Source organism: Myotis nattereri (genome assembly GCF_964212035.1).
Source record: "Myotis nattereri genome assembly, chromosome: 2".
In the NCBI taxonomy this organism is placed as follows: Eukaryota; Metazoa; Chordata; class Mammalia; order Chiroptera; family Vespertilionidae; genus Myotis; species Myotis nattereri.
Window position 1 is genome coordinate 427,723 of NC_138076.1, and position 27,721 is coordinate 455,443.

General features: G+C 59.7%; 2 protein-coding genes and 1 long non-coding RNA gene across 5 annotated transcripts in view; 1 reads left to right on the forward strand and 2 right to left on the reverse strand.

Moving 5' to 3' along the window:
* The window catches only part of MCPH1 (microcephalin 1), a gene marked incomplete at its 5' end in the record, with an annotated part of 100,561 nt that overhangs the window by 28,633 nt on the left and 44,207 nt on the right, over nucleotides 1-27,721 (reverse strand). The window lies entirely within an intron of this gene.
* The window catches only part of ANGPT2 (angiopoietin 2), a 45,011-nt gene that overhangs the window by 6,286 nt on the left and 11,004 nt on the right, over nucleotides 1-27,721 (forward strand). For 2 of the 3 annotated variants that reach the window (XM_081084503.1, XM_081084504.1), the window contains exons 2-5: nucleotides 17,268-17,423; nucleotides 20,284-20,405; nucleotides 22,788-23,020; nucleotides 26,684-26,811. In XM_081084503.1, coding sequence (XP_080940629.1) covers nucleotides 17,268-17,423; nucleotides 20,284-20,405; nucleotides 22,788-23,020; nucleotides 26,684-26,811 — 639 coding nt within the window. Of the gene's footprint in view, nucleotides 1-17,267; nucleotides 17,424-20,283; nucleotides 20,406-22,787; nucleotides 23,025-23,289; nucleotides 23,794-23,955; nucleotides 24,377-26,683; nucleotides 26,812-27,721 lie in introns of those variants that run through there. The other variant, XR_013995587.1, reaches the window with a different exon arrangement.
* Nucleotides 21,963-25,058, reverse strand: LOC308514361. Its single transcript, XR_013995588.1, has 3 exons — nucleotides 23,966-25,058; nucleotides 23,319-23,805; nucleotides 21,963-23,053 (listed from the first exon to the last, which is right to left on the reverse strand). It is a non-coding gene; the product is annotated as an uncharacterized lncRNA (long non-coding RNA).

The following is a 27,721-nucleotide window of genomic DNA, read 5'->3' on the forward strand; positions in this document are numbered from 1 at the left end:
AAAGGAAGCGAGTCTGAGAGGTTAGGGCAGGAGTGGAAGCGGCCCGCCCACATGCATCCAGGGTGTTCAGGGCACGAGGACCGGGCACCGCCGGGCACCCAAGGGCCACTGAGCGGGCAGCCTCTGTCCCCCGTGCTTCCAGGTGAGAGAGGCGACCTCACCGAGGGGCTGAGGGTGCGGGGAGAAGGCAACCGGGGCTGTCTCCTGTGCAAGACGATTACATGCCTTTCCACTGGAGCTCAGAAAAGCAAAACACATTCTGTGACGACCAAGAGATCATGACAAACGGTCCCTCAGGCAGAGGGCGTCACCTGCATCTCCCAGACCATCTCCGAGCCCTGCCCTGAGCCCACGGGGATTTTAAAAACGACTCGAGGGCGTCTCCCACCGGCTGGTTTGAGCAGCCTCAGCACCAGCAGGACGCTGGTGAGCAGAGAACACACAAGCCCAATGACGACCAACAAGCGCATTTCAGGGTAACATGCTCCCTGGGTGACGACGGCCGCGTCTGTGTGGCCTGAGAGCGGGGAGACGGGCTCCCGGCATGCCGAGCAGTGAGGCAGTGCTAGCTGTCGGCTTTAATTAGTATTTTAAGCAGATATTTCCCCTGAAATCGCCTCCCTTTCTCGTCCTGATCTGGGCGGCACTGCCAGGGTGTGACCCTCAGGAGGGGGCCTGCCCTTGCCCGTCTTCACTCCTCCAGCAGCCACACATCCCCTCTCCCTCCCCCGAGGCCTCAGGAACCGGATGAGTCTCCTGGGCCCGCCCCAGGGGCACCGCTGTCCTCCCTGCAGACTTCCACGTGCCTCCGGAACCTTACCGAGACGCCTTACCACGACCAAGTGTCCGCATCCAACACTTATTGAAAGAACCAACAAGCAAGCACACTAAATATACACGTTACAAATATAACCTGCCATTTTAATATTCAATTTTATGTGGGTTGTGTGTGTGAGCATGTGTGAGTGCACGAGTGTGTGTGTGTGTGAGAGAGTGCATGTGTGTGCACAGGAGTGCATGCCTGAGTGCATGTGTGTTGTGTGCATGTGTGTGAGTATGTTGTTGAGTGTGACTGTGTGTTTGTGTGTTGAGTGGTGTGTGTGAATGTGAGTGTGTGTGTGTTGTGTATTGTGTGTGTGTGTGTGTGTGAGTGTGTTGTGTATTGTTTGTGTGTGTGTGTGTTGTGTGTTGTTTGTGAGTATGGGTATGTGTGTGTGTGTTGTGTGTGAGTGTCTGTATTGTGTGTTGTTTGTGTGTGTGTGTTGTGTATTGTTTGTGTGTGTGTTGTGTATTGTTTGTGTGTGTGTTGTGTATTGTTTGTGTGTGTGTTGTGTATTGTTCGTGTGTATGTGTTGTTTGTATGTGTGTGTTGTGTATTGTGTGTGTTGTTTGTGTGTGTGTTGTGTATTGTTTGTGTGTGTGTGTTGTTTGTGTGTGTGTTGTGTATTGTGTGTGTGAGTGTGTGTGTTGTGTATTATGTCTGTGTTTGTGTGAGTGTGTTGTGTGTGTTGTTTGTGTGTGTTGTGTATTGTTTGTGTGTGTGTGTTGTTTGTGTGTGTTGTGTATTGTGTGTGTGTGTGAGTGTTGTGTATTGTTTGTGTGTGTGAGTGTGTGTATTGACTGTGATGTGTGTTGAGTGTGTGTGTGGGTATGTGTGTGTGTGTGTGTGGGTATGTGTGTGTGTGTGTTGTGTATTGTTTGTGTGTGTGAGTGTGATGTGTTGAGTGTGTGAGTGTGGGTATGTGTGTGTGTGTGTGTGAGTGTGGGTATGTGTGTGTGTGTGTGTATTGAGTGTGATGTGTGTGAGTGTGTGTGTGTGTGAGTGTGTTGTGTGTGAGTGTGACTGTGTGTGTGTGTGTGTGATGTGTTGAGTGTGTGAGTGTGGGTATGTGTGAGCGTGTGTGTGTTGTGTATTGTTTGTGTGTGTGAGTGTGTGTATTGACTGTGATGTGTGTTGAGTGTGTGTGTGGGTATGTGTGTGTGTGTGTGTGGGTATGTGTGTGTGTGTGTTGTGTATTGTTTGTGTGTGTGAGTGTGATGTGTTGAGTGTGTGAGTGTGGGTGTGTGTGTGTGTGTGTTGTGTATTGTGTGTGTGTGTGAGTGTGATGTGTTGAGTGTGTGAGTGTGGGTATGTGTGAGCGTGTGTGTGTTGTGTATTGTTTGTGTGTGTGTGTGTGTATTGACTGTGATGTGTGTGTGAGTGTGTGTGAGTGTGTGTATGTGTGTGTGTGTGTTGTGTATTGTTTGTGTGTGTGAGTGTGTGTATTGACTGTGATGTGTGTTGAGTGTGTGTGAGTATGGGTATGTGTGTGTGTGTGTATTGTGTGTGTGTGTGTGTGAGTGTGTTGTGTATTGTTTGTGTGTGTGAGTGTGATGTGTTGAGTGTGTGAGTGTGTGTATTGACTGTGATGTGTGTTGAGTGTGTGTGTGTGGGTATGTGTGTGTGTGTGTGAGTGTGGGTATGTGTGTGTGTGTGTGTGTTGTGTACTGTTTGTGTGTGTGAGTGTGATGTGTTGAGTGTGTGAGTGTGGGTATGTGTGTGTGTGTGAGTGTGTGAGTGTGGGTATGTGTGTGTGAGTGTGTTGTGTGTGAGTGTGACTGTGAGTGTGGGTATGTGTGTGGACAGTGGTGGTGGCTAAGGGAGAGATGGTGAGACACGGAGGCCTTGGGAGCATGCTTCCCAGCGGTTACACGTGCAGAACATTCGGAAAGTCTTTCAAGGAGGCGTGCAGCCGGACGGCATTCCCCAAGGGGCTCCCCCATCGGGACCACGTCCACGCTGCTCAAGGAAGGGTCTCCCTGGTGTGAGGGCGGTTCCCAGGGGCACTGCCCCTGCCCCTGCCTCCAGGACTCAGAATCCTAGGACATACACCAGTCAGCCTTCCCCGCGCCTGTGCCCGTGCCCGCGGGAGGGCAGGCCTGGCTCCGTGGTCTCTACCTGCCCCCTAGCACCGGGCTCGCTCGCCTGGAGCTTCTCCTCTCGCCCAGAGCTTGGTAGTCAGGTTGCAGCACAGGGGGCAGACCTGCCAGGAAGGTGGCTAACTGGGTGGCCCCTAGCGCGGAGGCCACAGCCCCCGGCACAGCCTGCTCACTGCCTGTAGATGCCTGTGGCTCTGCCCGAGTGTCCCAGCGTCTCCCCTGGTGCAGCATGCAGGTCCCAACGCAGGAGACTGTGAGCATGGCACCCCAATGGCCTCTCCCGCTGCATGCCTCTCCCTCCGCTCAGGGAGCTGGCCGGCCCATGTGCACCTCTCCCTGCCGTGGGGCCTTGGGCGGATCAGTGTCCCAAGTGGGTGGTGAGTGTAAAGTGCCTGAAGCTGCCAGGTGTCGCCAGGGACTGTGGTCGTGTAGCAGCAGGAGCACCCGTGTCAGGACCTGCGCTGCTGCACGCCAACCCCACCCGCGGAGGCCGCCCGCGGAGGTGCCCTGCGGCAGTGACCTTCCCAGCGCAGAAAAGCACACCTACAAGTGGTGGCAACGCTTGCACTTCTATCATGTCCATTACTTGCCCGTGCCCGTCATGCCCAGAGGCCGCCCATGAGCCCATCGAAGCAGCCAGGCTTTCCCGTGACCCTCGGCGCCTGTGCTTCGCTCTCGGGGCCACAGCAATGCCTCCCGGCCGTCTGCTGCTGCTCGTCCAGGAGCAGGGACCGGGGCCGGAGCCTCCTTCTGCGGCAGCTAATCAGCCCGCACCTCCTGGCAGGAAAGGTCCAATTCCCAGGAGGCAGGCTCCTCTGAGCGCCCGACAGCTCGTTCTCCGTCCTTAACTTTGTGGGGTCGACAGACGGGATCAGCTCTTGGGTACGTGCTGGGTAATCAGAGCACTAGTCTGTAGCTAATTGAAGTATTCCTTTGAGTTTTATTAACTACGATCGAGTCTCTGAACAGTTATTACAAGCAGATGTAGCTTAAAACTTTCCTAAGCAAAACTTAATGAGGAATTCTGGTGCAAAAATGCTGCTAGAGAGAAGATATTTTGCTGAATCACAAAAAATAACCAAACTCCAACCACAAGCTAATGACCTATGCTTCACATTTAGTGGGAGTGTATGCAATTCCTAATCATCTTCAGCTACGAAGGAGTATTCTGAAATTACCTTTAAAAAAAGCTTACCCAGTGTTAACCTAATACAGTGTTAGTGATAGGAATTCCTGACCAGAACTGGTTTTAACTCAGCCATAACAGTGAGGTGCTCCTAAAAGCAGCGATGGCTGGGACAACTCGATGGCAAGTTAAGGAATCAAGATGAACCAGAACCCCATCTCCTCAAAGACAACGGGCGGCTTGCGATCCGTAGGAGCGGCCACATCCTCCCGTGAGGCTCCCTCACGGTCTTCGCTGGCACAGGCGTCGCTCCGCGCTCCCCTCTGTTCGGACGGACGGACGGACGGACGGACGATGTCGGAAATGCTGCGGTATTTACAAGACCAGCCGCCCCCCGCCGAGGTCACAGCTGCAATCCCGGGACTGGCTGACGGCTGCTTCCCCTTCCCCTCCCCAGCGCCCACCATCCACATGCGGAGCCTGAGGAGGGGGAGGACGGCCGTGCCTGATGGATAAACCACTCGCTCTCGACCCGTCTGTTCTCAGGGACTCAGAACCCCGAGCCGCATCCGGTACCCGGCTCCACTGCCCACTGTCCCCCTCCCCACGGACAAGGGGTTAGCAGCTCAGGGCTACGGCGCCAGCAGCTTTTGCTTGTTTGTTCAAAAAGCCTCAGAGTCCTCGCAGCGGGATGCTGCTCACACAACAGCAATGGCTGGAGTCAGAGCCCAGAACTCGCCCCTGGCGCTCTGGTTGTCTCTGTAAGATGACGTGAGGATGCTGCTGTCGTCATGGCGACGTGGGCTCAGTTACATTCACCCGGCCCATCGAGCTCTGCGTGGCAGGGGACAGCCCACAGCTGGCAAACCTCCACTCAAGTTCTTGGTTTCGGACCTTTGTACAATGTCAGATTTTCCAAAGATGGAGGGAAAGGCCCACCTTTGTGTGAATCAGCAGAGCTCCCAGACCACCGGGTTTCCCAGCACCCGGCCTCTGACCCACACACACTCCGCCAGAGCTGCCCACCCCCAGGGCGAGAACCACCTGGGGGTTGGGGGGAAGAGCCAGGCACCCCGGGCGGAGGGCCCGCCCCGGTTTACCCTGGGGAGCGCGGGGAGAGCTGAGGGTCCCACGCCTAAGGCCCCGTCCGCCCCAGCTTCGCCTTTCACTCTCGGGACGAACCTAGACTGACAGCGACGGCAAAACATGGCCCTGACAGGGCGCAAGCACGTGCCTTCGAACAGCCACTGGCAGCCCCATTGTGGCACGGCTTCCGGCCTCGGGAGGAATGCACCCGTGAGCAGGTGTGACGCTCCCCGCTCCCCGCTCCCCACCAGCCTCCCCTCATCATCCATCGGTCGTGCCCGACTCTGGGATTTCCCGTCTGCATTACAGAATGAACCCCACTTACCTTTCTTGGGGAGGGTGCACACAGGAAGGGGGGAGGGTGCACACAGGAAGCGGGGAGGGGGAGGGTGCACACAGGAAGGGGGAGGGCGCACACAGGGAGGGGGGAGGGTGCACACAGGAAGTGGGGAGGGGGAGGGTGCACACAGGAAGTGGGGAGGGGGAGGGTGCACACAGGAAGGGGGAGGGGGAGGGTGCACACAGGGAGCGGGGAGGGGGAGGGCGCACACAGGAAGCGGGGAGGGGGAGGGTGCACACAGGAAGGAGGGAGGGGGAGGGTGCACACAGGAAGCGGGGAGGGGGAGGGTGCACACAGGCGTAACTCGGAATAACACGAGCAGAGCCTGAGTGTCTGCCTGGGCGACTTCATGCCCCGTTAGCGGCCGGCAGTGCCGGCACTGGCCCTCTGCTGGGTGAGTCTCGCAGGCCTGGTGATCAGCCTGGGGAGTCCGTGCTGCAGCATAAACCCTCCCCCTCCCCGGGCAGTGAGGACGTCGTGGTCAGCACACGGACACGGCCTGCGGGCGGTGCCCCTGCAGGCGGTGCCCGTGCTTTCACGGGAGCCAGGCCTTCCCGGGTGGACAGCCCTGTCCTGTGTCTGTTCTCGGAGCCCAGCAGCTGGGCTGACAGGAGCTGCCTCAGATCTCCCGGATCGCCCACCGCTCAGCACCCACTGCTCCCCGGGCCAGTGAGGCCTGGGCTGGGTTCCTGAGGGCCAGGGAGAAGGGACCTCCGCCCAGCAGCCCGCACGGTCCCGCCCACAGGGTCCCGCCCACAGGGTCCCGCCCAGTTACACTGCAGGTTGCAGGGCGCAGGGCGGGGAGGGGACCCAGCCCCACAGCCCATCCTCTGCCCACTGGGCCCTTCTGTCTTCCCCTCCCAACACCCCAACCCCAGGATCAGCAGAGCCAGATGGCCCCCACACCTCCCCAGGCCAGAGCTTGCTTCTGGGGGCACCGGGACCCTCCTTCGTCCCAGCCGGCCTAACAGTCCAGCCTCAGCGAGTGCCTCTACCACTGGGAAACCCACCGTGAGCCCCGTAGCCTCCCCCACTTCCTAGATGCCTCTCCCCCCTCTTCCTGTGTGCACCCTACCCCACTTCCTGTGTGCCCCTCCCCCACTTCCTGTGTGCCCCTCCCCCACTTCCTGTGTACCCCTCCCCCACTTCCTGTGTGCACCCTCCCCCTCCCCCACTTCCTGTGTGCCCCTCCCCCACTTCCTGTGTGCACCCTCTCCCTCCCCCACTTCCTGTGTGCACCCACCCCCTCCTCCACTTCCTGTGTGCACCCTCCCCCTCCCCCACTTCCTGTGTGCACCCTCCCCCACTTCCTGTGTGCACCCTCCCCCTCCCCCACTTCCTGTGTGCACCCTCCCCCACTTCCTTGTGCACCCTCCCCCTCCCCCACTTCCTGTGTGCACCCTCCCCCCTCTTCCTGTGTGCACCCTCTCCCTCCCCCACTTCCTGTGTGCACCCTCCCCCCACTTCCTGTGTGACCCTCCTCCCTCCCCCTGCTTCAAGATGCACCCTCCCCCATCACCCTACTTCCTGTGTGCACCCTCACCCTCAATCCCACTTCCTGTGTGCACCCTCCCCCCCTTCCTGTGTGCACCCTTCCCCACTTCCTGTGTGCACCTTCTCCCTCCCCCACTTCCTGTGTGCACCCTCCCCCCACTTCCTGTGTGCACCCTCCTCCCTCCCCCTGCTTCAGTATGCACCCTCCCCCATCACCCCACTTCCTGTGTGCACCCTCACCCTCAATCCCACTTCCTGTGTGCACCCAGGAGAGCTTGTAGCTCCCACTCAGTGAGTCATATGTGAGTCCTGAGTGACCATGAATGAGAGTCACTCTTCTGAAGACGAGGGAGGGAGGGGGTGGCGTGCGGCCCTGTCATGCTGTCACTCAGAAAGCACCGATACCTGCAAATACCTGACTCCCTAGCGACCGAGCCAGGCCAGCCCACCCTGCCACGGTGGCCGGGTGATGCTCAGCCCGCTGCTAAAGACGTGTCTCTTGAAATGACTTTTCCCCTCAAGTTGAGAGTAAAAATTCACGCATGCGGACAAAAAAGTCAATGCTGAACGACATGCTTTTTATAGCTCTTGCAGGGCCAGGAATTTTCCACTAGTTTCCCCCAATGGCGGGCGGGGGAGGCGCGGACTCCAGAACTGGGGCTGATTCTGGGAAAGGGCTCGAGGGCTCGCGCTGTGACCACAGGCATTCGGAGCCTCGCACTGGGAACACCCCCCCAGCGGCTCGGGTGTCCGGTGGCTGGGTTTTCTAAGCTACGGGCTCGTTCGCCTGGACCACGGGAGGCGGCCAGCACGCAAGCTCACCAGCCACATGCGGAAACGAAGCACCGATGTGACAGGCACGCGCCCTGTCCCCCCCACGCCACCGAGCACCACCCAGGCCACGTCAGCCCGCAGGAGACGCGGCAATCAACTCGCAAGAAACACGGCCATTTTCCTCAACGTTTCTGAGGTCGGGAGCACCTTCCAGTGCACGTCTTGATGAAGAGCTCGCTTCAGTCACCAGCTCCTCACCACTCACTGGCTGTCCCACAAACACATGAAATCGCGGAGATGGCAACCACGGACCGTGCGTCTGCCCTGGGGGCGCCAGGCTCCACCTGAGACGCCGGCCACTTGCAGGCAGGCCCCTCTCCCAGCAGTGTTTGCTCACGGCACCTCTGGGCCAAGAGGAATACTGAACCGTTCACATTTAAGAAGTAATTACGTCCAAACGACTCAGGTATTTCTGTCCTGACAATTTCGTAGCCAGTTAAAAACATAAAGACACATAAACAGAGAGAAAAGGGATGAACTTTACTTCTCTCTTAAGCGAACCCAACCACTCAGAGTGGAATATGGTTGCCAGTTGGGCACTGGCAGCTGCTCACACGCGGGCAGACGGGAGCCTCTTTCCAGCTCCAGCCTGACCTCCGTGCAGGCCTTGCGATCACGACAGCACCCGAGCCCAGCTCTGCACGGCTATGGTCGGAACCGAGCCCCTGCAGAGCTGCTGATTCTTCCAGGGCCGGCAGGTGTAGCGTGCTGCTGGGGGACCCCCACATTCAACCGTCTCCCGGGCTCCTGTGCGGGTGCCGTGGCACACAGTCTGGGAACTGTGCTAAGTGGCTGCATTTAACTTTCACACTAACGCAGCCCAGGAGGCGCTCATGGCGCCCTTTACGGATGACGCACCTGAGATGACCTGACTTCCCCAGGTGGCCGAGTCCCCACTTCACCCCAGGCACACAGAGCGTTTCCACTGATGCTACAAGTAGGAAATACCTGAACTGGAGCAACTCAAAATATGACTACGTTCAAAAGGCTAATTCACTGATTTCACTTTCCCAGAGTGATTCTGAACTTGTCCCTCGGAGGGTAAATCACGTCTCCCTGCACTGGAAGCCACCGCGCCCAGCAGAGCGAGCCGTGGCGCAGACGTCTGCTTAGTTGCTATTTATTTTTAGACCAATGGGAACGGCACGACTTCTTCCTTGGTCTTCCAAGAGCAAATGCCTTTTATGCCTGATCCGGACAGAGCGCCGCTGCCACCTGCAATGCACCTAACGGGGTGCTCTCCCCTCTGTGGCGGCCGCCATGCTGCAGCCGGGCTCTCCGCAGTCACTTCCAAATCACGGGTCCGAAGCCATCGTCTGGACATCTCTCCGGGGCAAGCAGGTGAGGCTGCCGACGACGGGGCACGCCCAGAGCAGTGAGGCCACAGGGTGGCAGCGACTGGTGTGGCACTTCCCTCTTCACACGCTCTCCTGAGAGCTTTGTGCTGAGGGCGGCACTTCGGGGGCCGAGGCCGCAGGAGGGCACGCCCGGGAGGCCAGTGCACACTGTCGCGTGGAAAAGGGGTCCCCGCTGCCCGGGAGCCTCCTCACCCTCCTCTGGTGGCAGGAGGAGGCGGCCAGCCGGAGGTCTGGCTTCTGAGGCTCGGCTTCCCCAGCCAACCCCCTGGCCGCCGCAAGGACCGACAGGCCGCCCGCTTCCTCAGGAGCCCGTCGGCCATGGACGCACCTTAAGAGGAGAGTCGCTTACGTTCCTGCAGCCTTGTCCTTCCCACCAGTCGCTGCCGTGTAACCATTTCATGTGAAAGAAGGAAAGAGCCTGCTCTCGAGGCCGCAGCGCCGTGCCGCCAGCCGTCTACCAGGACTCGGCAAACGCACGCCGTGTAGGCAGAGACACAGCGACCTTTGGTGGGAAGCCGGTGGTGGAGAAGGGCGAGGAGGCAGCACGAGCGCTCGCTCAGCACACGGCCAGGGGTGTCCAGGTGCGCTGGGGCGTGGCCCAGGGGCGGCTGCGTGTTCATTCTCACTCTCCTACGAGCTCACACTGTGACCCAGGCCTAGGCCCTAATTCACAAAATGCGAGCTCAGCGATGCTACTGATTTACTGAATCTAAAGGGCCCCACGCCCCCTATGAACTGAAAGTGGGGGGTATATTCGCATCCATGTCCACACAGGGAGACACGTGTGTGTGTAACGTGCATGCCTCTGAAGGCGCGTTTCAGTCCGTCTGCCACAGAAACACTGAAACGTCTACTGTCTCCTCTCGGGCACCTCGATCTCAGAGGCAAGACGTTCAGTTTCATTAAAAAGACATGCCCAGCCCTGGCAGTGGCTCAGCTTGCAGCGTCGTCCGTGCACCAGAAGGTGCAGGTTCGGTTCCGGTAGGGCACACACCTGGATTGCGGTTGGATCCCCGGTGCATGCGGGAGGCAACGGGTCGATGTTTCGCTCTCACATCAATGTTTCTCTCTCCCTCTCCCTTCCTCTCTCAAATCAACACAAACACACCCTCAGGCGAGGATTTAAATAAAAAAGAAAGCCCAGTATTGTCGCCTGAACTCATCCCCCTCTTCCCAGAGCTGTGTTCCAGCCGTGCCCCTCTGCACCAGCGATGATCCTGTTCACTTCATGGAGAGAGTTTAGGTCCCTTTACCCGCATCTCAGCGTCTCCTCAGCTGAGAAGGTGCGAGAATACACCAGGGAGCAGACGTGGCGAAGGTGGGCAGAGCCCACGCAGGGGCCGTGGAGAGAGGCGTGAGTCTCCGTGGCTTTGGCCGGTAGCTGTTGGGCTCACGCTGACCTCCTCACACATGGCCTCCGCGGTCTCAGCCCCACCTGTCCTTCCTCCAGCCGTCCGAGCGGTCAGCCAGGGCACCAGGCTGCTGAGGGAGCTCTACCCACAGACCCCACGCTGCTCTGTCTCAGGGCCTCTGGGGGGGACGCGCATCCTTTCAATCCCTCCCCACCCCCAGCCACTCCGCATGGACAGGCCCAGCGGCTCCAGCAGCACCTGAAGGGCAGCTGCTCCCGCCCAGCGATGCAGCCGACCCCAGCGCCTGGGGGCCTGGTGGGAACCCCTGAGTGTGGCAGGCGGTGCCCAGGACTGCCCTGGCCCAGAGGGATGGAGTTCTCCTCTGTGCCAGGTGGGCGGCTCCTCAGACGCAGCCGGGGGCTCCCCTGGTCACCACGTGGCCCCGCTGCCGCCTCCCGGCCTGTCCGCGGCTCCTGGGACCGCGTCCTAAATAAACTTCCTGCATGTGGCCTGTGTCTCGGGCTCTGCTGGGGGAAACCCATGCGAAGGCCGTGAGAGTCTGAGATGGATACACACGTGGCATCGGCAACTGCAAGCGGGTCTCACTGTTCTCGCAGAAGCTGCACACACAGGGCCTGGGGCATCGCTGTCCCGCCTGCCCTGGCCTGCCCACCGTGAGGGGCTGTGGCTGAGCCTAGCGGGGCGGCAGGGAGCAGAGACTCGGGTCCATGTTCACGGACCCAGGAGCCTCTACAGCTTTCGTGCCTGACACACAACACGTTTGCCACACGCGGCTCCTCCAACTTGTACAGATTTTAAAGGGAAAAATAGTCATTTCATTGGCAGGAACTGAGCACAACATTTTAAGGGGAAATTACATTTTCCCTCAGACTTTGGACTGATGGTGAGGGAAACATACAAAGAGGCAAAGCCACTGATGGTGAGTGCGTGTGATTAACCCCCAATTATGTCACAAAAACGACCACGGAGTCTCAGGTAGAAGCGAGGACGCGTATGTGCCTTGCTGGAGCACAGGGACACTAAGCCATGTTACCCGTTATCTGCACATGAGGAGGGGACAGACTAGCGACGAGGCCCCACTGGTGCCTGCAGCTCTGCTCCTCATGCCCTTGAGTTCAAGGTCACCAGCGTGACCTTCAGTCCCGGCAGAGCAGTGAACGCAGGAAAGGCTCCCAGCAGTGTCAGCGGGAAGTTGTCCCCTGTTCCTCGCAGAAAACAGCGAGAAGCACTCAGAGCCGATCAGTCCCAGGAGGTGCTCCTAGAGCCCGGGCGGCGGGTCCATGCAGCAGGGGATGGGACGGGGTGGGGATGGGAGGGTGGGGGGCGGCTGGCTATGACCACACCCTGCAGCCCGCCTGCCCGAGGGAGAGGGGCCAGAATCAGTCACCAGGCAAGACCCAGGCCTGCGAGGCTGGGACACCTCCCACGAGAATAAGAAACTTCGCAAGGACGAGGAAAGCCCAGCTTTGCCACTGTTCCGTCTGAAGAGCTCATGACAGGGAACCAGGAACATCAGGTGAAAAGCCTTCCAAACAGAAGATGCCTGATTCAGGTTTTCCAACAAGCCACAAGGGCCCGTGCTCTGCTCCTGCCAGCTCCGTGCCTGCAGAAAGCCCACAGGGCTGCCGCCTCCCAGCTAGCGAGCACACGCCTCGAGTTCCAGGAGGTGGAACCATGGGACCAGCCCAGGACGATTCCGGTGTCGCGATGCCACACAGGTCGTGGGGGTCATCTCAGGAGAGGACCAGGCAGAGGAGCCACAGGCCAGGGCCAGATGCGGCCAGAGGCACGGAGATGAGGCCGGGTCCCGGAGCGGGAGGGGTGCGGCCCTCCAGGGAGCCTGCATGCTGCCTGCAGACTAAGGGGCAAGGCTGAGGGCCAGGCCGCGCCTGAGCTGCCCAGGGTCAGGCCTGCACGGAGCCCGCAGCACCCGGTGGGCTGCGTGCGAGTCCGGAAGGACGGGTGGCGGCGTCTGAGGAAGCAGGGAGTGAACCGGGGCTGCTAGGGAGAAGAATCAAGCGTCTCTAAGTTGCAAAGCTGGAGGGTAAAATGCTGCCAACGAAACCACAGGTATCTGTCAGTTCGCTAGGAACTAAGGCGTCCAGGTGAGCAGAGACACAAGCTCTACAGACCAGTGGTTCTCAACCTTCTGGCCCTTTAGATACAGCTCCTCCTGTTGTGACCCAACCATAACGTTATTTTCGTTGCTACTTCATCACTGTCACGTTGCTACTGTTACGATCGGCATGTAAATATCTGATCTGCAGGATGGTCTTAGGCGACCCCTGGGAAAGGGCCGTTCGACCGCCAAAGGGGTCGCGACCCACAGGTTGAGAACCGATGCATAGAGGCAAGTGGTGGACTTTTTAAATTAAATTCTAAATGTCAGGCAGTTAACTGGTTAAGTAACGTCAGGGACACGCCTGGTCACTGCAGACGCGGGGGTAGGGGGGCGGGGGGGGTGGTGCAGCCCATCAGGATGGCTTCTCGCCCAGGACAGACGTCTGTTAAGCATTTTGTTCTGTCCCTGGAGCTTCATGTGGTGCCAACTTGCAAAGACTGTGTCTGAGGCGCAACTGCTCCTTTTAGCAAATGACAAAGACAGGCAGCAGCACCTGCACGACCGAAGGGACAGTCGCCTCAACGCGCCCACGGCATGCGGGCCGCTCCCCGCGTCCTGGGGAGGGGACGTGGCACCAATTCCCAGAGGACAGAGTGACGTCCCGCGGCCCCTCAGACGCGCCCGGGGCCTCAGAGGGACTGGGACCCGCTCGGCACTGGGCCTCGTCACTGCAGACAGGAGGGTCCGCCATTCCCCAAGCGCCTGGCGAGCCGCCCTCCCTGGGGCTCGGGCTCTCCGCTGTTCTGACAAGAGCAGGGGCAGGAAAGGCCAGGGGGCTCTGCCTGGGGGCTCCTGTGCCTCCACTCGCTGCGTCCCTCCCTGGCATTTCGCGGGCGGGGCTCTATGTGTGGGTTCCCTTGTGGAGAGTAAAAACCAGGAACTACACAGAAAGGCACTTCAGGGCCATAAACTGGGAGAGAACGCACTGGTCCCGGTGCCCCTCCCTCAGGGGGAGCGGCCAGCAGACGGGGTCAGGCAGGCGCCCAGGGCTCGGCCTCCAGCCCCGGGATGTGCGAGGGGGGCTCGGGGGGGAACGGGCGGAGAATGACGCATCTTGTGGGCGCAGCCTGTGGAGGGGAGTCCCCCCTAAAAATTTACTGCTCGTCTTGGGAGGGAAACGGATGCCTTTGTCAAAAAGCTCCCAGGAGACGGGAGGCGGTCATGGACTCCAGGCTTCTCTGCTGGTAACATGGCCCCTCCCGCCCACAGCAGGGTAGGTGGTCGCTGGCTTTCAAGGCTGCCGCCACCCTGGGCTGTGGATGGCACACTCACGCCAGCCTGGGGACAGGCCACCTAGAAAGGTGCTGAAAGGCAGGGAAAGCGTGGGGTGGCTGGTGGGCGAAGCGCTGGTTTGCTGACATGCCAGCCCTCAGAGGGCTCACCCGCGATGCCAGGCACCCGGAGTCCTGGTGGCGGAGACGCGGGAGGAATCAACAAACTGGAACCGCAGTCACTGCGGCTGTCACTGCCTCTTCCTTCTAGAGAGCTCTCCCTGCACATCACCCCCGTCTCCAACACCGCCATTAATCTCATGGCTTCAAGGGCAAGGACACGAGTCTTTCTGAGAATCAACACAAAATGTCTCATACCTGACGTTTCTGTATCTGGTCTCTTTCTCCCAAGGCTAGTTAGCAGCTGGGCCAGTGCAGGGCGAATTCCACTTCCTTTTGCTGCATACATTGTACACGGAGACTATACATATATATGACATCCACTCACACATCAGATGTACATACACATCCCATGTACACACGTCACATGTACACATCCCATGTACACACATCACATGTACACACATCTGTAATTTGCTTCAATGTAAGAAGACCCATATACAGGAGCGCGCGTGCGCGCGCGCGCACACACACACACACACACACACACACACACACTATACATACACTTTGCCATCCTGAAAAGTTGAAAAGCAGTTGGGTTAAAGAGTTTTGCATTCTATCATTTTCAAGCTTAGATGACGTGATGGCAACAATGCTAAGAAATTTCATTTTCAAAATTAGGTCTTTAACGTCTTTTAAAGCTCCCGAGTCTAACGTGCGCTGACATTGTGACTCTCGATGTGCAGACACAGCTGACCCAGCAGCTGCAGAGTGGGGCTGGGAGGGCTACAGAGCTCGGTCCCCTCTGGCCACACACAGGGACAGGGAGGGAACAGCCCTTATCTGGCTCCTCAGGGCGGACTCAGTAAGATGAGGCCCTTTATCTCTCCGAGCTGGCAGACCATTCCTCGGAGCACAGGCGTGACCCAAACTCCCGCGAGCATGCCTTCCCGAGCTCCAAACTTCCCAGGAGAAGGCTTTCTAAATACGACTTGGCAGGGCGTTGGAGTAACCAAGATGGCTTCTCTGGATGACTTCTATCGCCCTAACTTCACCCTCAAAACCCCCCCTATTCCCACGGTGATGAGCGAGGTGAGCGTGGGCGGGAGGGGAATGACAAACTGCCATGTGAAGTTCCCTTAAGTTGGCATCAAACCATGGACGTTTGTGAAGCGGGGAGGCCAGGACGCACCAGGAAAGAGCTCGCCACCGAAAGCCGGCCGTCATCAGGGCGACAGGCGCTGCTCTGGGCTTTGGTGAGGCCCCGTGAGAGGGTTTGTGGGGCTGCCCAGGAAGAGTGCCTGATATGCTCATGCCCGTCTAGTCTATTTCACTCACATGGAGAAGCCCAGGCCTCAGCAAGGTTTACAAATGGTCAGAGCCCAGCGTTGGTCTGGTTCACACCCTGGGATCTGCCCAGCGGCCCAGGGGGAGCCGGGGGCGACCAGGAAGCGTCCAGATGTGTGTGTGTGTGTGTGTGTGTGTGTGTGTGCACGCGCGCGCGCGTGCATAGCTCCGCGAGTAGGAACAGTGCATGGTGAGCCAGCCAAGGGAGCCAGGAGGTACAGCTCCAGGGAGCATCCTAAGACCTCCTAAGGCCACCGGAGTCACAGTTTACAACTCCCACCGATGACCGACCTTGAAATCCAGGAGGAGCTCCCGCCTGCCCAGCTGTACCCTCAGGCAGGTGCATGGAGGGAGGGACGGGCACCCCCACCTGTACCCTCAGGCAGGTGCATGGAGGGAGGGACAGGCGCCCCCAGCTGTACCCTCAGGCAGGCGCACGGACAGGCAGGCACCAGGAGGAGGACCCCTGGCCCGGGACTGTCTAGTGGAAGGATTCTCTGTGGTTTTACTAGGAGAGAAAGGCACGATAAGCAGTTTTGTGATCAATTTTTATTCATTCAACTTAATAGAAAGTATTTGAGCTATAATTACGTGATAAGAAGATGAAAACAGGGCTTCTGTCCTCATGACCTGACAGTTTGGACCAAGGAGTGGAACTGTGGCTCTGTCACTAGTCATTACAGAAAAAGAAGAAGGAAATTGAACTTCAAGTGCCCGAGTTATGCGGACGCCGACTTTCACAGCACAGCTTGGCTCTATGGGGCAGCCTAGTGCCCATGGGCGTGGGAGGGATGCCAGGCTGTGGCACAGACACACATGGAACCTTAATCCGCCATATACAGGAACGGAATCTTACCCTTCGCAACAGTGTGGGGGGACCTAGAGGGTGTTGTGCTGAGCGAGATAAGTCAGACAGACACATACCAGATGGTTTCACTCAGATGTGGAACCTAAAGAAAAAAATAAACAAACCAAACAGAAACAGACTCAGAGACACAGGGCAGGCTGGTGGCTGGGGCAGCGCCGAGAGGGGAAGGTGAGGCAGTGAGCAGCACAGGTCGGGGTTTCGGACGTCGAGGGGAGGTCAGCACAGCACAGGGACTTGTCAATGACACGGGAACAACCAGGCACGTGCCAGGTGGGCACCAGTCCTGCTATAGGGGGCATTCTGTGAACTACACACCGTCTAACCACCCTGTCAATGAATCCTGAACACAGGCCTCTGGCCCATCAGAAACATGACTTTCTATATGAGGACCTGGGCCTGAAGGTCAGCCAGCTCCTGATCAAAGGTTGCAGCGTGGAGAGCAGGCGCCCAGGCCCGACCGCATGGCCTGCCACCCGCTGTTCTGCGTGGACAGTTCCCTATGGCACTCGTCAGCCGGGCCAGCTCCCCACACCCACACCCACACCCACACCCACGGGAGGGAGACGAGTGTGCACCCTCATGGCGACTCAGGCAGGGAAGGCGAGCAGCAGACAGAGCCCTGGGGTGGGGCTGGCCGTGCACCCCGGCTGAAAAACCTGAGCAGCCTAATGTGTGATGAATTCAGTAAGGGGGAGGGCTCAGAATGGGCGGGGGGGGGGGGGGGTCCTGACAGTCTGGGCAAGTCCGAAGGCGGCCTCTCCTGCTCCGTCCGTGTCATCTACACTGCATTCTGGGAAACACATCTAGAATGAGGCGCACACAACGCTTCTCAGGACCAACTTTCCATTCCCTACAGCACAGGGACCCAGCGCCAGGGCGTGGCAGGGCAACCCTGGGGTCCCTCCCGGACACCCCGCAACTGTGAGCCCCAGTGCGGCCTCGCTCCCTCGCCTGCCGCGGGGCGGACACCCAGGTGGCCTCCTCTGCACACGTGATGCCTCCTATCTGACTGCTGGCGGCTGAGGTTCCGCCTGACTAATGCCCCTCCTCCCTGCCGTGCCCGCAGCTGGAGAGCTACATCCAGGACAGCATGCGCAGGGGCGTGGCCGCGCTGCAGCAGAGCGCCGCGCACAACCACACGGCCGCCATGATGGAGATGGGCTCCAGCCTCCTCAACCAGACCGCGGCGCAGACGCGCAAGCTGACGGACGTGGAGGCCCAGGTGAGTGTGCGGGCGGGTAGCCCACCGGGCAACGGCCGACAGCCGACAGCCGACAGCCGACAGCGCACGCGGCCAGGAAGCACAGTGGGCGAGTGGAGGCCGGGGAGGACGGGAGGACGCGGGAAGGGCAGGACTCGCGCTAGACAGGAGTGACATCAGGACACGCAGCCTCACGGTCAGGGCTGAGGGTGAAGGACGTCTGTTCCCCAAGGCCCTGCGTCCTGCTCCCGCCCCTCACACGTCCGTCTGCCTCACGTGCCTCTGGACTCTCGAGGTCTCTTCCTCCGAGCCCTGAGCCGCTCGTGCAGAGAAGGAGGCCCCAGGCAGAGGCCAGGAACTGCTCTTCTAGCCGATCTCAGGGGCTGTCCCAACCGTCTGTGGTAGAAGCCTGTGCCATTCCTGGTGCGAGTCTACACCATCTGTCCTACAGGTTCATACAGTCACCGTCTGACTCGACAGAGAGGCAGATGGGGGAAGCAGGGAGCACAGAGAGGCAGACAGACAGAGGGGAGCAGGTGGCACAGAGAGGCAGACAGACAGAGGGGAGCACAGACAGACAGAGGGAGCAGGCACAGGGGGCTCACTCCCGCCGGGAGCCAGGCTCTGATGGTCCCGGCTCCGCGTGGCTGGGTAACAGCTGAGCGAGGCCCTGGGCTCCAGGATCTCAGCCGCGTGGCTACGGATGAGGCAGGGCCACAGGAGTGACTAAGTCCCTTTCAGCTTTAAGAGTCTATGAGTTAATGGTTAATAGTAGAAAAGGCCATGAAACACGAAAATATTAAAAGAGTAATTGCAAAACAGCAAAACAAAATTCATGGAGCTGCTAGCGGCGCACACAGGACAGCAGGTGAGTGCGGGGGAAGTGCTGCTGGAAGAACGTCCCCCATCCCACCCGCCCCCAGCCTCTCCCGCGAGTGCTCCCGGCTCCCGGCTCCCGGCTCCCGGGCCGCTCCGCTGGGGCTGCTGGGCAAGCACCTCCCTGCTCTGAGGACCGTGATGCTCAAGGAGCAGCAGTCCTAGTGCAGGCAAGTCCCGCGCAGTTCCCGGGGGAGTGGCCGCCTCAGCTCAAGGGCCGGCCAGCAGGTAGGAGCCTCCCTCCCCTGAGCTGGGCCGAGCTCTGAGGCAGGAGTCTCCTGTCTCCCTGGCAACTGGGAGAGAGGGGAAAGGACACAGCAGGCGGTGGGAGAAGCCCACGTCAGCTCGTCAGCTCGTGTGAGGACACCAAGCAGGGACCCGCTCACCTAACCTTTCCACCTTATTGAACAGTTTAGGAAAAATAGGATTTACACGATGGATCACAAGGGACCAAAAATTGTAATCCAAAGAGGTGATAAAAGGTAAGAATGAAAATGTGTAAAACGTTTAAAGGGAAAGTGTCAGGATCCCCAGCCCGTTATTACAGTAAGTGGTTGTGACGAAGCCACGCTGCCCGCTTCCGAGGGAAGGCTGGCGGGTGTGGGCTCGCCCCCCTGTGCCCGGAAGCCGCTTCCTGTGCTCCCAGGCGACAGCAATGGAAGTGGCAGAGGCAGCCAGGACGCACACCTTCCTACATCCTGTGCAAGACCTGCCGGCTCTTCACAAGCCTTTTGTGGTCGGGCCCAGGGTTTCTAAACATCTGCTGTGAAGCCACATGTCACAGAACCCCGCTAGAACACGGGGACGGCGTGCTCGGGTGGACACGTGAGAACGCGGCCCGAGCCGGGGCCACAAGCCTGCACTGTGTCGCCAGCAGTGACCGTGCGAGGCAGGGCTGAGTCCAGGCATGGACGCTGCTGTACAAAGCGTGACGCCTCGAGCCTGTGAGACGACAGCTGGGCCGAGGGGCAGCGGGGCCTGGGGTCCTGGAGACCCAGCGACGGACAGGCACCCGCAGCTGAGCCCGCTCAGGCGATGAGGCACTGCGCTGGGTGCCGGGCGAGAAGGGACCCACACGCCGCCCTCCGCACTCCCCACGTCCTCTCTGGGGCCCCGGACTTTCCACTCCCTCCGAGCCAGAGCCCACGCAGGATGCTGGGGCCACAGGGGAAAGTGTGTGTTCAAGCCCCGCCCCAGCTGGCCAGGGCCTGCAGTCGCCGAGGAGTGGGCCCGGCCCTGCCCTGCCCACGGCCGGGAGAGTCTTTTGTGAATGTCATGGGCGCTGAGCAAACAATGCTTCCCTCAGTCAAGGACCCTGGTTCCTGGGCAGCCACTCTGCCCCAGCTCCCACGAGACCGCTCATCCTGTAAGGCCACCCATGCGGGATGTGAGCAATGGATGCTTCCTGCCGCAAGGCAGCCAAACACGGAAGAAGGCGTCCTCGGTGCTGGAACGCGGTGGGGGCTGCGACAGTGCGTGTGGCCGTGCCAGAGGCCCCCGCAGAGCCGGGCTCCGCCTTCCCACGTGGCTGTCTCCTGGCCGGCTGATGCCAGGTGTAGAAAAAGAAACGAAGGAGGCAGAAAACGCCAACCGCGAGACCAGCGACAAGGAAACGCTGGGAAAAGAGCTCTATGTGTCGAGTGGAGCAGGTGGCGTCCACCAGGTTGGCTGTGGACAGAGGGGAGGCAGGGCCTTTGCAGTCACCAACAGTCCCGCCATTCGGTGTGAGCGTTTCACACCCACCGCCTCACCGTACACGGCAAGCACGCAGGACCAGGAAACCAGCGCTTTGTTACGTGACACAAACACCACTGTCCCGACCTGGGAAACTCTCCCAATAAAGGCCAGGCAACAGGGCCTTCCCACACCCCGACGTCACCAGGCAGCCAAGCCTCTGACCCCAGGAAGGCCCGGGGTGAGCGCGTGCCCTAGGGCTTGTCCCCTCCAGGGGACCCCGTGTCCCACGGGGAAGCTGACCAGCGCGAGTCTGCTGTGTCGCACGCAGGTGCTGAACCAGACGACGAGACTCGAGCTCCAGCTCCTGGAACATTCCCTGTCCACCAACAAGCTGGAGAAACAGATCCTGGACCAGACCAGTGAGATCAGCAAGCTGCAGGACAAGAACAGGTAAGAAAGCACAAAAACGTCTACTTTGGAAAAGCGAGTCCACGTGTAGCCCAAGTGTTCGTCTTTAATGTTTCAAACTTCCGCTTCTGCAAAGCGGGCAACGCACGCGCGGGACCCATACCTGGGCCGCAGCGTCTCTCGGCGCATCGTGCTGAGGCCTCTTCACAGGCTGTGCCGTGCGGTCCTGCGGGGCGGGCGGGGCCGGACGGCGGCGCGGTCACTCGCCGACGAGCCCTGGCCAGCTTGCTGACACACCGAGCAGTGGACACTGTCCCGCTCTGTCGCATTCACGACGCAGTGCTAGCACCCGCGGGCACGTTACCCCGCTGCCATCCGGGGAAAGGTCTGTCCAATCTTACTGCCCTTTCCCCACAGACGTGGGACCCGGCTCCCGAGCTCAGACACCCCTAGCCCTGCACCTGCGGCCTGAAACAGCGGGAGTGGCTTCAAACGTGACCACGACTCCACTCCTTCAGCCGCCCCGGTGGGTGGGATTGTGTGTGACGCTTTACCACGTATGGACCGCTGGCCCTGCCTTCTGACTCATCTGGCTTACAGGGCCCTCCACACTCTGCCACACTTTTTCGCAAACACGCTTCCCATCCCCCAATCAACTCTGCTTTCCCAGTGATGCTCAGCCAGTGTGCGCGAACTGAGGCTTAAACACCACAGGCCCTTACTGAAAAAAGTCCACGCACAGGCGGACCCGCAGTTCAGACCCGTGCTGTCCAAGGGCCACTGTGGTGCTTCCTTTCATTGAAAGTGCGGGTGCGGCTCCCTGAGCTGAGGTCTCAGCCAGCGCTGGGCCTGCCCTGCACGTGCAGTGCTGCTCTGACTAGGACGAGCGGCCTGGAGCGCTGGGGGCATCTGTGCCCGCACTCCGGGGCGGCCGGCCAGGCTGTCCTCTGGTCGGGGAGGACCGAGCCTGGCGTGGCTCCTGCCTTCGAGGAGGCCTTTGAGATCAGCATGCGGCAGCCTCTGCAGCTATGCTGGTCCAGTCGGGGAGAAATAAACTCGTTTCTTGGGAAAACTCCTGCCCGCGTGTCCCCACATCCACTCACGCTCTGGGCCACGTGACCCCATCTCTCACGCCCCCGTGGAACAGTGTGCGGGCGGCAGAGGCCGGACGGAGTGCCCGCAGGAGTGGCTCCAAAGCTGGAGCCCGGGGGCGCTGGCAGTGACGTCCGGCAGAACGCTGACGCTTTGCGCATTTATGCTTGTTACCTTCTGCTGTGGTGAGTCACCTTGGTTTTTAATTAATGATGGTGACGTACAACTGAGAGTGACTTGGCTGATATCAAGGAGCCTGCTCAGGAATGGCCACTGAGAAGGATATGGGAAACGGTGCACGTCGAGTGCACGTGACCGCGTGGAGAAACGGGCTACTTGCCGGCGAGGCGCTGACAGGAGCTACTGTCCCGATTCCCAGGGACCGAGGGCTGGGTGCAGCTACCAGATACAACTGAGTGTCTGATGGTAACTGCTCATGCTGAATGCTCACGCTCACGGAGAAGGCTTTACTGGGTGGCCGGTTCCGTGGCTGAGTAATGTCCACCGGGGTAAAGATGGAGATGTACTGCCCCAAAGAAGCGCAACCGAGCCAGACCACAGAGCAGAAGGGCCTCTGAGGCCACGCACCTCGTGCCTTCGTTTACAACGTCACTGTGTGCAGCGATGTTCACTGTGATAGGCAGGGCATTCACTGAGAGCCAGAGAGCGCAAGGCCTGCCCAGGTAACATGCGAGGTCACGTGAGGAGGGAGGGGCTCAGCCTGCTTTTCCCACGGCCCTGCCCACCTGTGCTCCCAATGCTGAGGCACCTCTGCATGGTCCACGCTCCTCTCCGCGAGGCCGTGGTTGCCAGCCTTCCTACCACAGACATCCTGGGACAGATAACCTGCCGCAGCCCTGACGTTCTCACTAGGGCATGTCCTCCTCAAGTCCCTCCAGAGGGACGGCATGGCCACCTGCTGCCCCCGGAGCGGCCTGAGAGCTCCCTCAGGGCTGCGGCCACATCACCGTGCAACTGCCTGCTCTGACATCTTTAAAAGCTATGTTTATTGATTTCAGAGAGGAAGGGAGAGAGAGAGACATCACTGATGAGAGAATCAGTGATCGCTGCCTCCTGCACGCCCCTGCTGGGGATCAAGCCCGCGATCCAGGCCTGTGCCCTGACGGGGAGTCGCACTGTGACCTCCTGGTTCACAGGTCGATGCCCAACCACGGAGCCACGTGGGCCGGCTCCTCTGACATGTTAACGTGCCCTGGAGAAGCAGAAACTCCAAGGACATGAGCCCCTGGGCGAGTTATGGGAGTGACCGACGGCACGGCCTGGGCTGTGGGGCGCGAGCACCTGCATCGCTGACTCGCTTTCCCTCCCCAGCGTCCTGGAGAAGAAAGTGCTCGACATGGAAGGCAAGCACACTGTGCAGCTCCAGTCCATGAAAGAGGAGAAGGACCAGCTGCAGGTGCTGGTGTCCAAGCAGAACTCCATCATCGAGGAGCTCGAGAAGCAGCTGGTGACGGCGACAGTGAACAACTCCATCCTGCAGAAGCAGCAGCACGACCTCATGGAGACCGTGCACAGCCTGCTGACCCTCGTGTCCACGTCAGGCGGTGAGTGCGGCCACCCCCCCAGTCATGCACACGCTGGTGTCCATATCGGGCTGTAAGTGCGGCCACCCCCCCAGTCATGCACACGCTGGTGTCCATATCGGGCTGTAAGTGCGGCCACCCCCCCTCAGTCATGCACACGCTGGTGTCCATGCTGGGCTGTAAGTGCGGCCACCTCCCCTCAGTCATGCACACGCTGGTGTCCATATCGGGCTGTAAGTGCGGCCACCCCCCCAGTCATGCACACGCTGGTGTCCATATCGGGCTGTAAGTGCGGCCACCCCCCCTCAGTCATGCACACGCTGGTGTCCATGCTGGGCTGTAAGTGCGGCCACCTCCCCTCAGTCATGCACACGCTGGTGTCCATATCGGGCTGTAAGTGCGGCCACCCCCCCTCAGTCATGCACACGCTGGTGTCCATGCTGGGCTGTAAGTGCGGCCACCTCCCCTCAGTCATGCACACGCTGGTGTCCATGCTGGGCTGTAAGTGCGGCCACCTCCCCTCAGTCATGCACACGCTGGTGTCCATATCGGGCTGTAAGTGCGGCCACCTCCCCTCAGTCATGCACACGCTGGTGTCCATATCGGGCTGTAAGTGCGGCCACCTCCCCTCAGTCATGCACACGCTGGTGTCCATGCTGGGCTGTAAGTGCGGCCACTCCCCCTTAGTCATGCACACGCTAGTGTCCATATCGGGCTGTAAGTGCGGCCACCTCCCCCCAGTCATGCACACGCTGGTGTCCATGCTGGGTTGTAAGTGCGGCCACCTCCCCTCAGTCATGCACACGCTGGTGTCCACGTCGGCTGTTAAGTGCGGCCACCCCCCCCTTAGTCATGCACACGCTGGTGTCCATGCTGGGTTGTAAGTGCGGCTACCTCCCCTCAGTCATGCACACGCTGGTGTCCATGCTGGGCAGTAAGTGCGGCCACCCCCCCAGTCATGCACACGCTGGTGTCCATATCGGGCTGTAAGTGCGGCCACCTCCCCTCAGTCATGCACACGCTGGTGTCCATGCTGGGCTGTAAGTGCGGCCACCTCCCCTCAGTCATGCACACCCTGGTGTCCACGTCGGCTGTTAAGTGCGGCCACCCCCCCCTTAGTCATGCACACGCTGGTGTCCATGCTGGGCTGTAAGTGCGGCCACCTCCCCTCAGTCATGCACATGCTGGTGTCCATGCTGGGCAGTAAGTGCGGCCACCTCCCCTCAGTCATGCACACGCTAGTGGCCACACCCACCTTAGCTCCAGTGCAGTGGAATTCAGTCAGTGAAATTCTCAACATTCTAAAAAATTCTCATCTTTCAGAAAAGGCATTTCTTCTCTTACATATCCTATATAATAAAAGTCATATGCAAATTGATCCAACGGCGGAACGACTGGTCACTATGATGCGCACTGACCACCAGGGGGCAGACGCTCAACACAAGAGCTGCCTCCCGGTGGTCAGTGTGCACCCACGGGGGAGCGCTGCTCAGCCAGAAGCTGGGCTCATGGCTGGTGAGCGAGTGCAGAGGTGGTGGGAGGAGCCTCTCCACAGCAGCACTGAGGATGTCCGACTGATGGCTTACGCTTGCGGGGAGTCGGACATCCCCCGAGGGCTCCCGGACTGCGAGACAGTGCAGGCTGGGCTGAGGCATGCCCTGCCCCAGTGCACAAATGTTGTGCACCAGGCCTCTGGTCCTATCTAATAAAAGAGAAACGTGGTAATTGGCGTACGACCGCTACCCTTCCCATTGGCTAATCAGAGCAATATGCAAATTAACTGCCAGCCAAGATGGCGGCCGGCAGCCAGGCAGCTTGAAACTAACATGAGGCTTGCTTGCTTCAGTGACGGAGGACTCCAACGTCCCCCGCCTGCTGCCTGCCGCTGCAGGCCTCTGAGCTGCAAGCAACTATGTAACAAACATAGAAGCTAAACAAAACCCCAGAAATCTGCCGGGCTTCCAGCAGGATCGCAACATTGTAAGCAAAGGCCAGAAACCTACTTTCAGCAGTGGAGGCCTAAGAGCTGGAGCCTCAGAGCTAAAGCTGGCCCAGAATGAAAAAAAAAAAAAAAGAAAAAAAGGAGCGGTTGGGAGCTTCAGTCACCCACCAGCCTGAAAACAGCCCTCAGCCCCTCACCCAGGCTGGCCAGGCACCCCAGTGGGGACCCCCACCCTGAAGGGTGTGTGACCAGCTGCAAACAGCCATCATCCCCTCACCCAGGCTGGCCAGGCACCCCAGTGGGGACCCCCACCCTGATCCAGGACACCCTTCAGGGCAAACTAGCCAGCCCCACCCGTGCACCAGGCCTCTACCCTATATAGTAAAAGGGTAATATGCCTCCCAGCACCGGGATCAGAGGAGCCCGCGAGGCCTCCCGGCACCGGGATCAGCGTGACAGGGGGCAGCGCCCAAACCCCCTGATGGGCCGTGCTCTGTGAGTGACAGGGGGAAATGCCCCAACCCCCTGATTGGCCCTGCTCTGTGCATGATAGGGGGTGGCGCCGCAACCTCCCCATCGACCCTGCCTTGAGTGTGACAGGGGATGGTGCCCCAAACCCCCAATTGGCCCTACCCTGAGCGTGGCTGAGGGTGGAATCACAACCTCCCGATCGCCCTGCTCTGTGTATGACAGGGGGCGGCGCCCCAACTCCCCAATCGGCCCTGCTCTGAGCCCGACCAGGGGATGCACCTAGGGAATGGGCCTGCCCTCTGCCACCCAGGAGCAGGCCTAAGCCAGCAGGTCATTATCTCCCGAGGGGGCCCAGACTGCGAGAGGGCACAGGCCGGGTTGAGGGGACCCCTTCCTCCCCCAAGTGCACAAATTTTTGTGCACCGGGCCTCTAGTTTGATATAAAAGCTTTACAGGGTCTCAATACAGAACCAAGTAAAAAGGACAAAATGGAAGGAAGGGAGAGGGATGTATTTACACAAAATAACTGTTATGAAGCAAAACATCCCAAACATACTTTTGATCCATGGGCTTCACAGAGCCTGTGAGTTAATTCCATCAATCGCTGGATATATGAGGCTGGGCAGGGTAATGTCGTCACCCCGAGGGCTGTGTGAAGACTGAAGGAGACACTGTCAGTCACTGGGTAACACTGCTCCCTCCTCTAACACCCACATTTCAGCAGAAGCACGTAGACAAGGATCCTACTCAGCCAGGACGCAAACACAGGGACACAGGACTAACCTGATGCTCAGTGGCAGTTCTCTCACGGGGCCAGGGTACCACACCCGGCCTCCAGCTAGTTTCAAACTCGTGTCATTTAGGAAAAGTGTTCTTTTCCTAAAGGCCCAGACTCTCTGCTCTGCTCATCCCAGCCAACATGGGGTGAGGGCTGAGGGGTGCGTGCAGCCCTGGCAGGTACACTGCTTGGGGGATGTTCTTTTATTCTCCTGTAATAACTGTATCTGGTTCTACTCAAGATGGAAGAATTTGAAAAGTCATAGTTTGTTCTAGCTGAGGGTGAAGCTGATGATGAAGCAGGCAGCATGGTCTGCAGGTAATGGTCACTGAGGCCGCAAGAGTAAGGTTTTAGGAAAGGGTGGCAAACCAGCACATCCTCCTACTCACGGTGAGCATTCAACCGTAATAAACTCCCCAAAGGAGTGCCTCTCGGAACCCACCTTCCATCTGCCATGAGCCCCACGTAAACGCTCTTCTATCTCTGGAAGCAGCTAGGCCGGCCCCGGCCGCGAAGGAGGAGCAAGTCACTTTCCGAGACTGCGCGGAGGCCTTCAAGTCCGGCCTGACCACCAGCGGCGTCTACACGCTGACCTTCCCCAACTCCACGGAGGAGACAAAGGTGAGGGCTCCCCCGGTCCCCCAGCTGCGGGCAGGGCACTCCGCCCGTCCCACGGGCTCCAGGTCCGCGCTGACCGCACGGCGCACTGCTCCTTCTCACTCCCCTCTCCTGGCCTCCGGCTTGTCTGCTGTCTTCCTTGAAGTGTGACACCCTTTCATTAAGTTTAAAGAAAACACCTCCCAATGAACAGCCACAGTTCCCCTTTCAGTAGTTACTTCAAGTATCAATGGGGCACCCCAAAGGCTCAGGGGCCACACCTCCTCCCTCCCCCAGGGCTGTTCTCTGGGACCAGCACAGCCAGGTGTGCAGGTGAGCAGACATTGCCTTCAGCACACACCTGCCTCAGCACACACCTGCCCCCGGCACACATCTGCCCCACCACACACCTGCCCCCACACACACCTGCCCCCGCACACACCTGCCCCCGCACACACCTGCCCCCGCACACACCTGCCCCACCACACACCTGCCCCCGCACACACCTGCCCCCGCACACACCTGCCCCCGCACACACCTGCCCCCGCACACACCTGCCCCCGCACACACCTGCCCCCGCACACACCTGCCCCCGCACACACCTGCCCCCGCACACACCTGCCCCCGCACACACCTGCCCCCGCACACACCTGCCCCCGCACACACCTGCCCCCACACACACCTGCCCCCGCACACACCTGCCCCACCACACACCTGCCCCCGCACACACCTGCCCCCGCACACACCTGCCCCCGCACACACCTGCCCCGCACACACCTGCCTCTGCACACAGACGTGAGAAGGCGTGCACTCCGCTCTCAATCAGCCTTGGAAGCAGCTATGTCCCCGGTGCCCTAGATGCAGTGCATCAGGGGAAAACCCGAGACGCCCGGCAGGAGGAGGCGTGAGGGCCGGGAGGGGGAGGGAGGCGTGA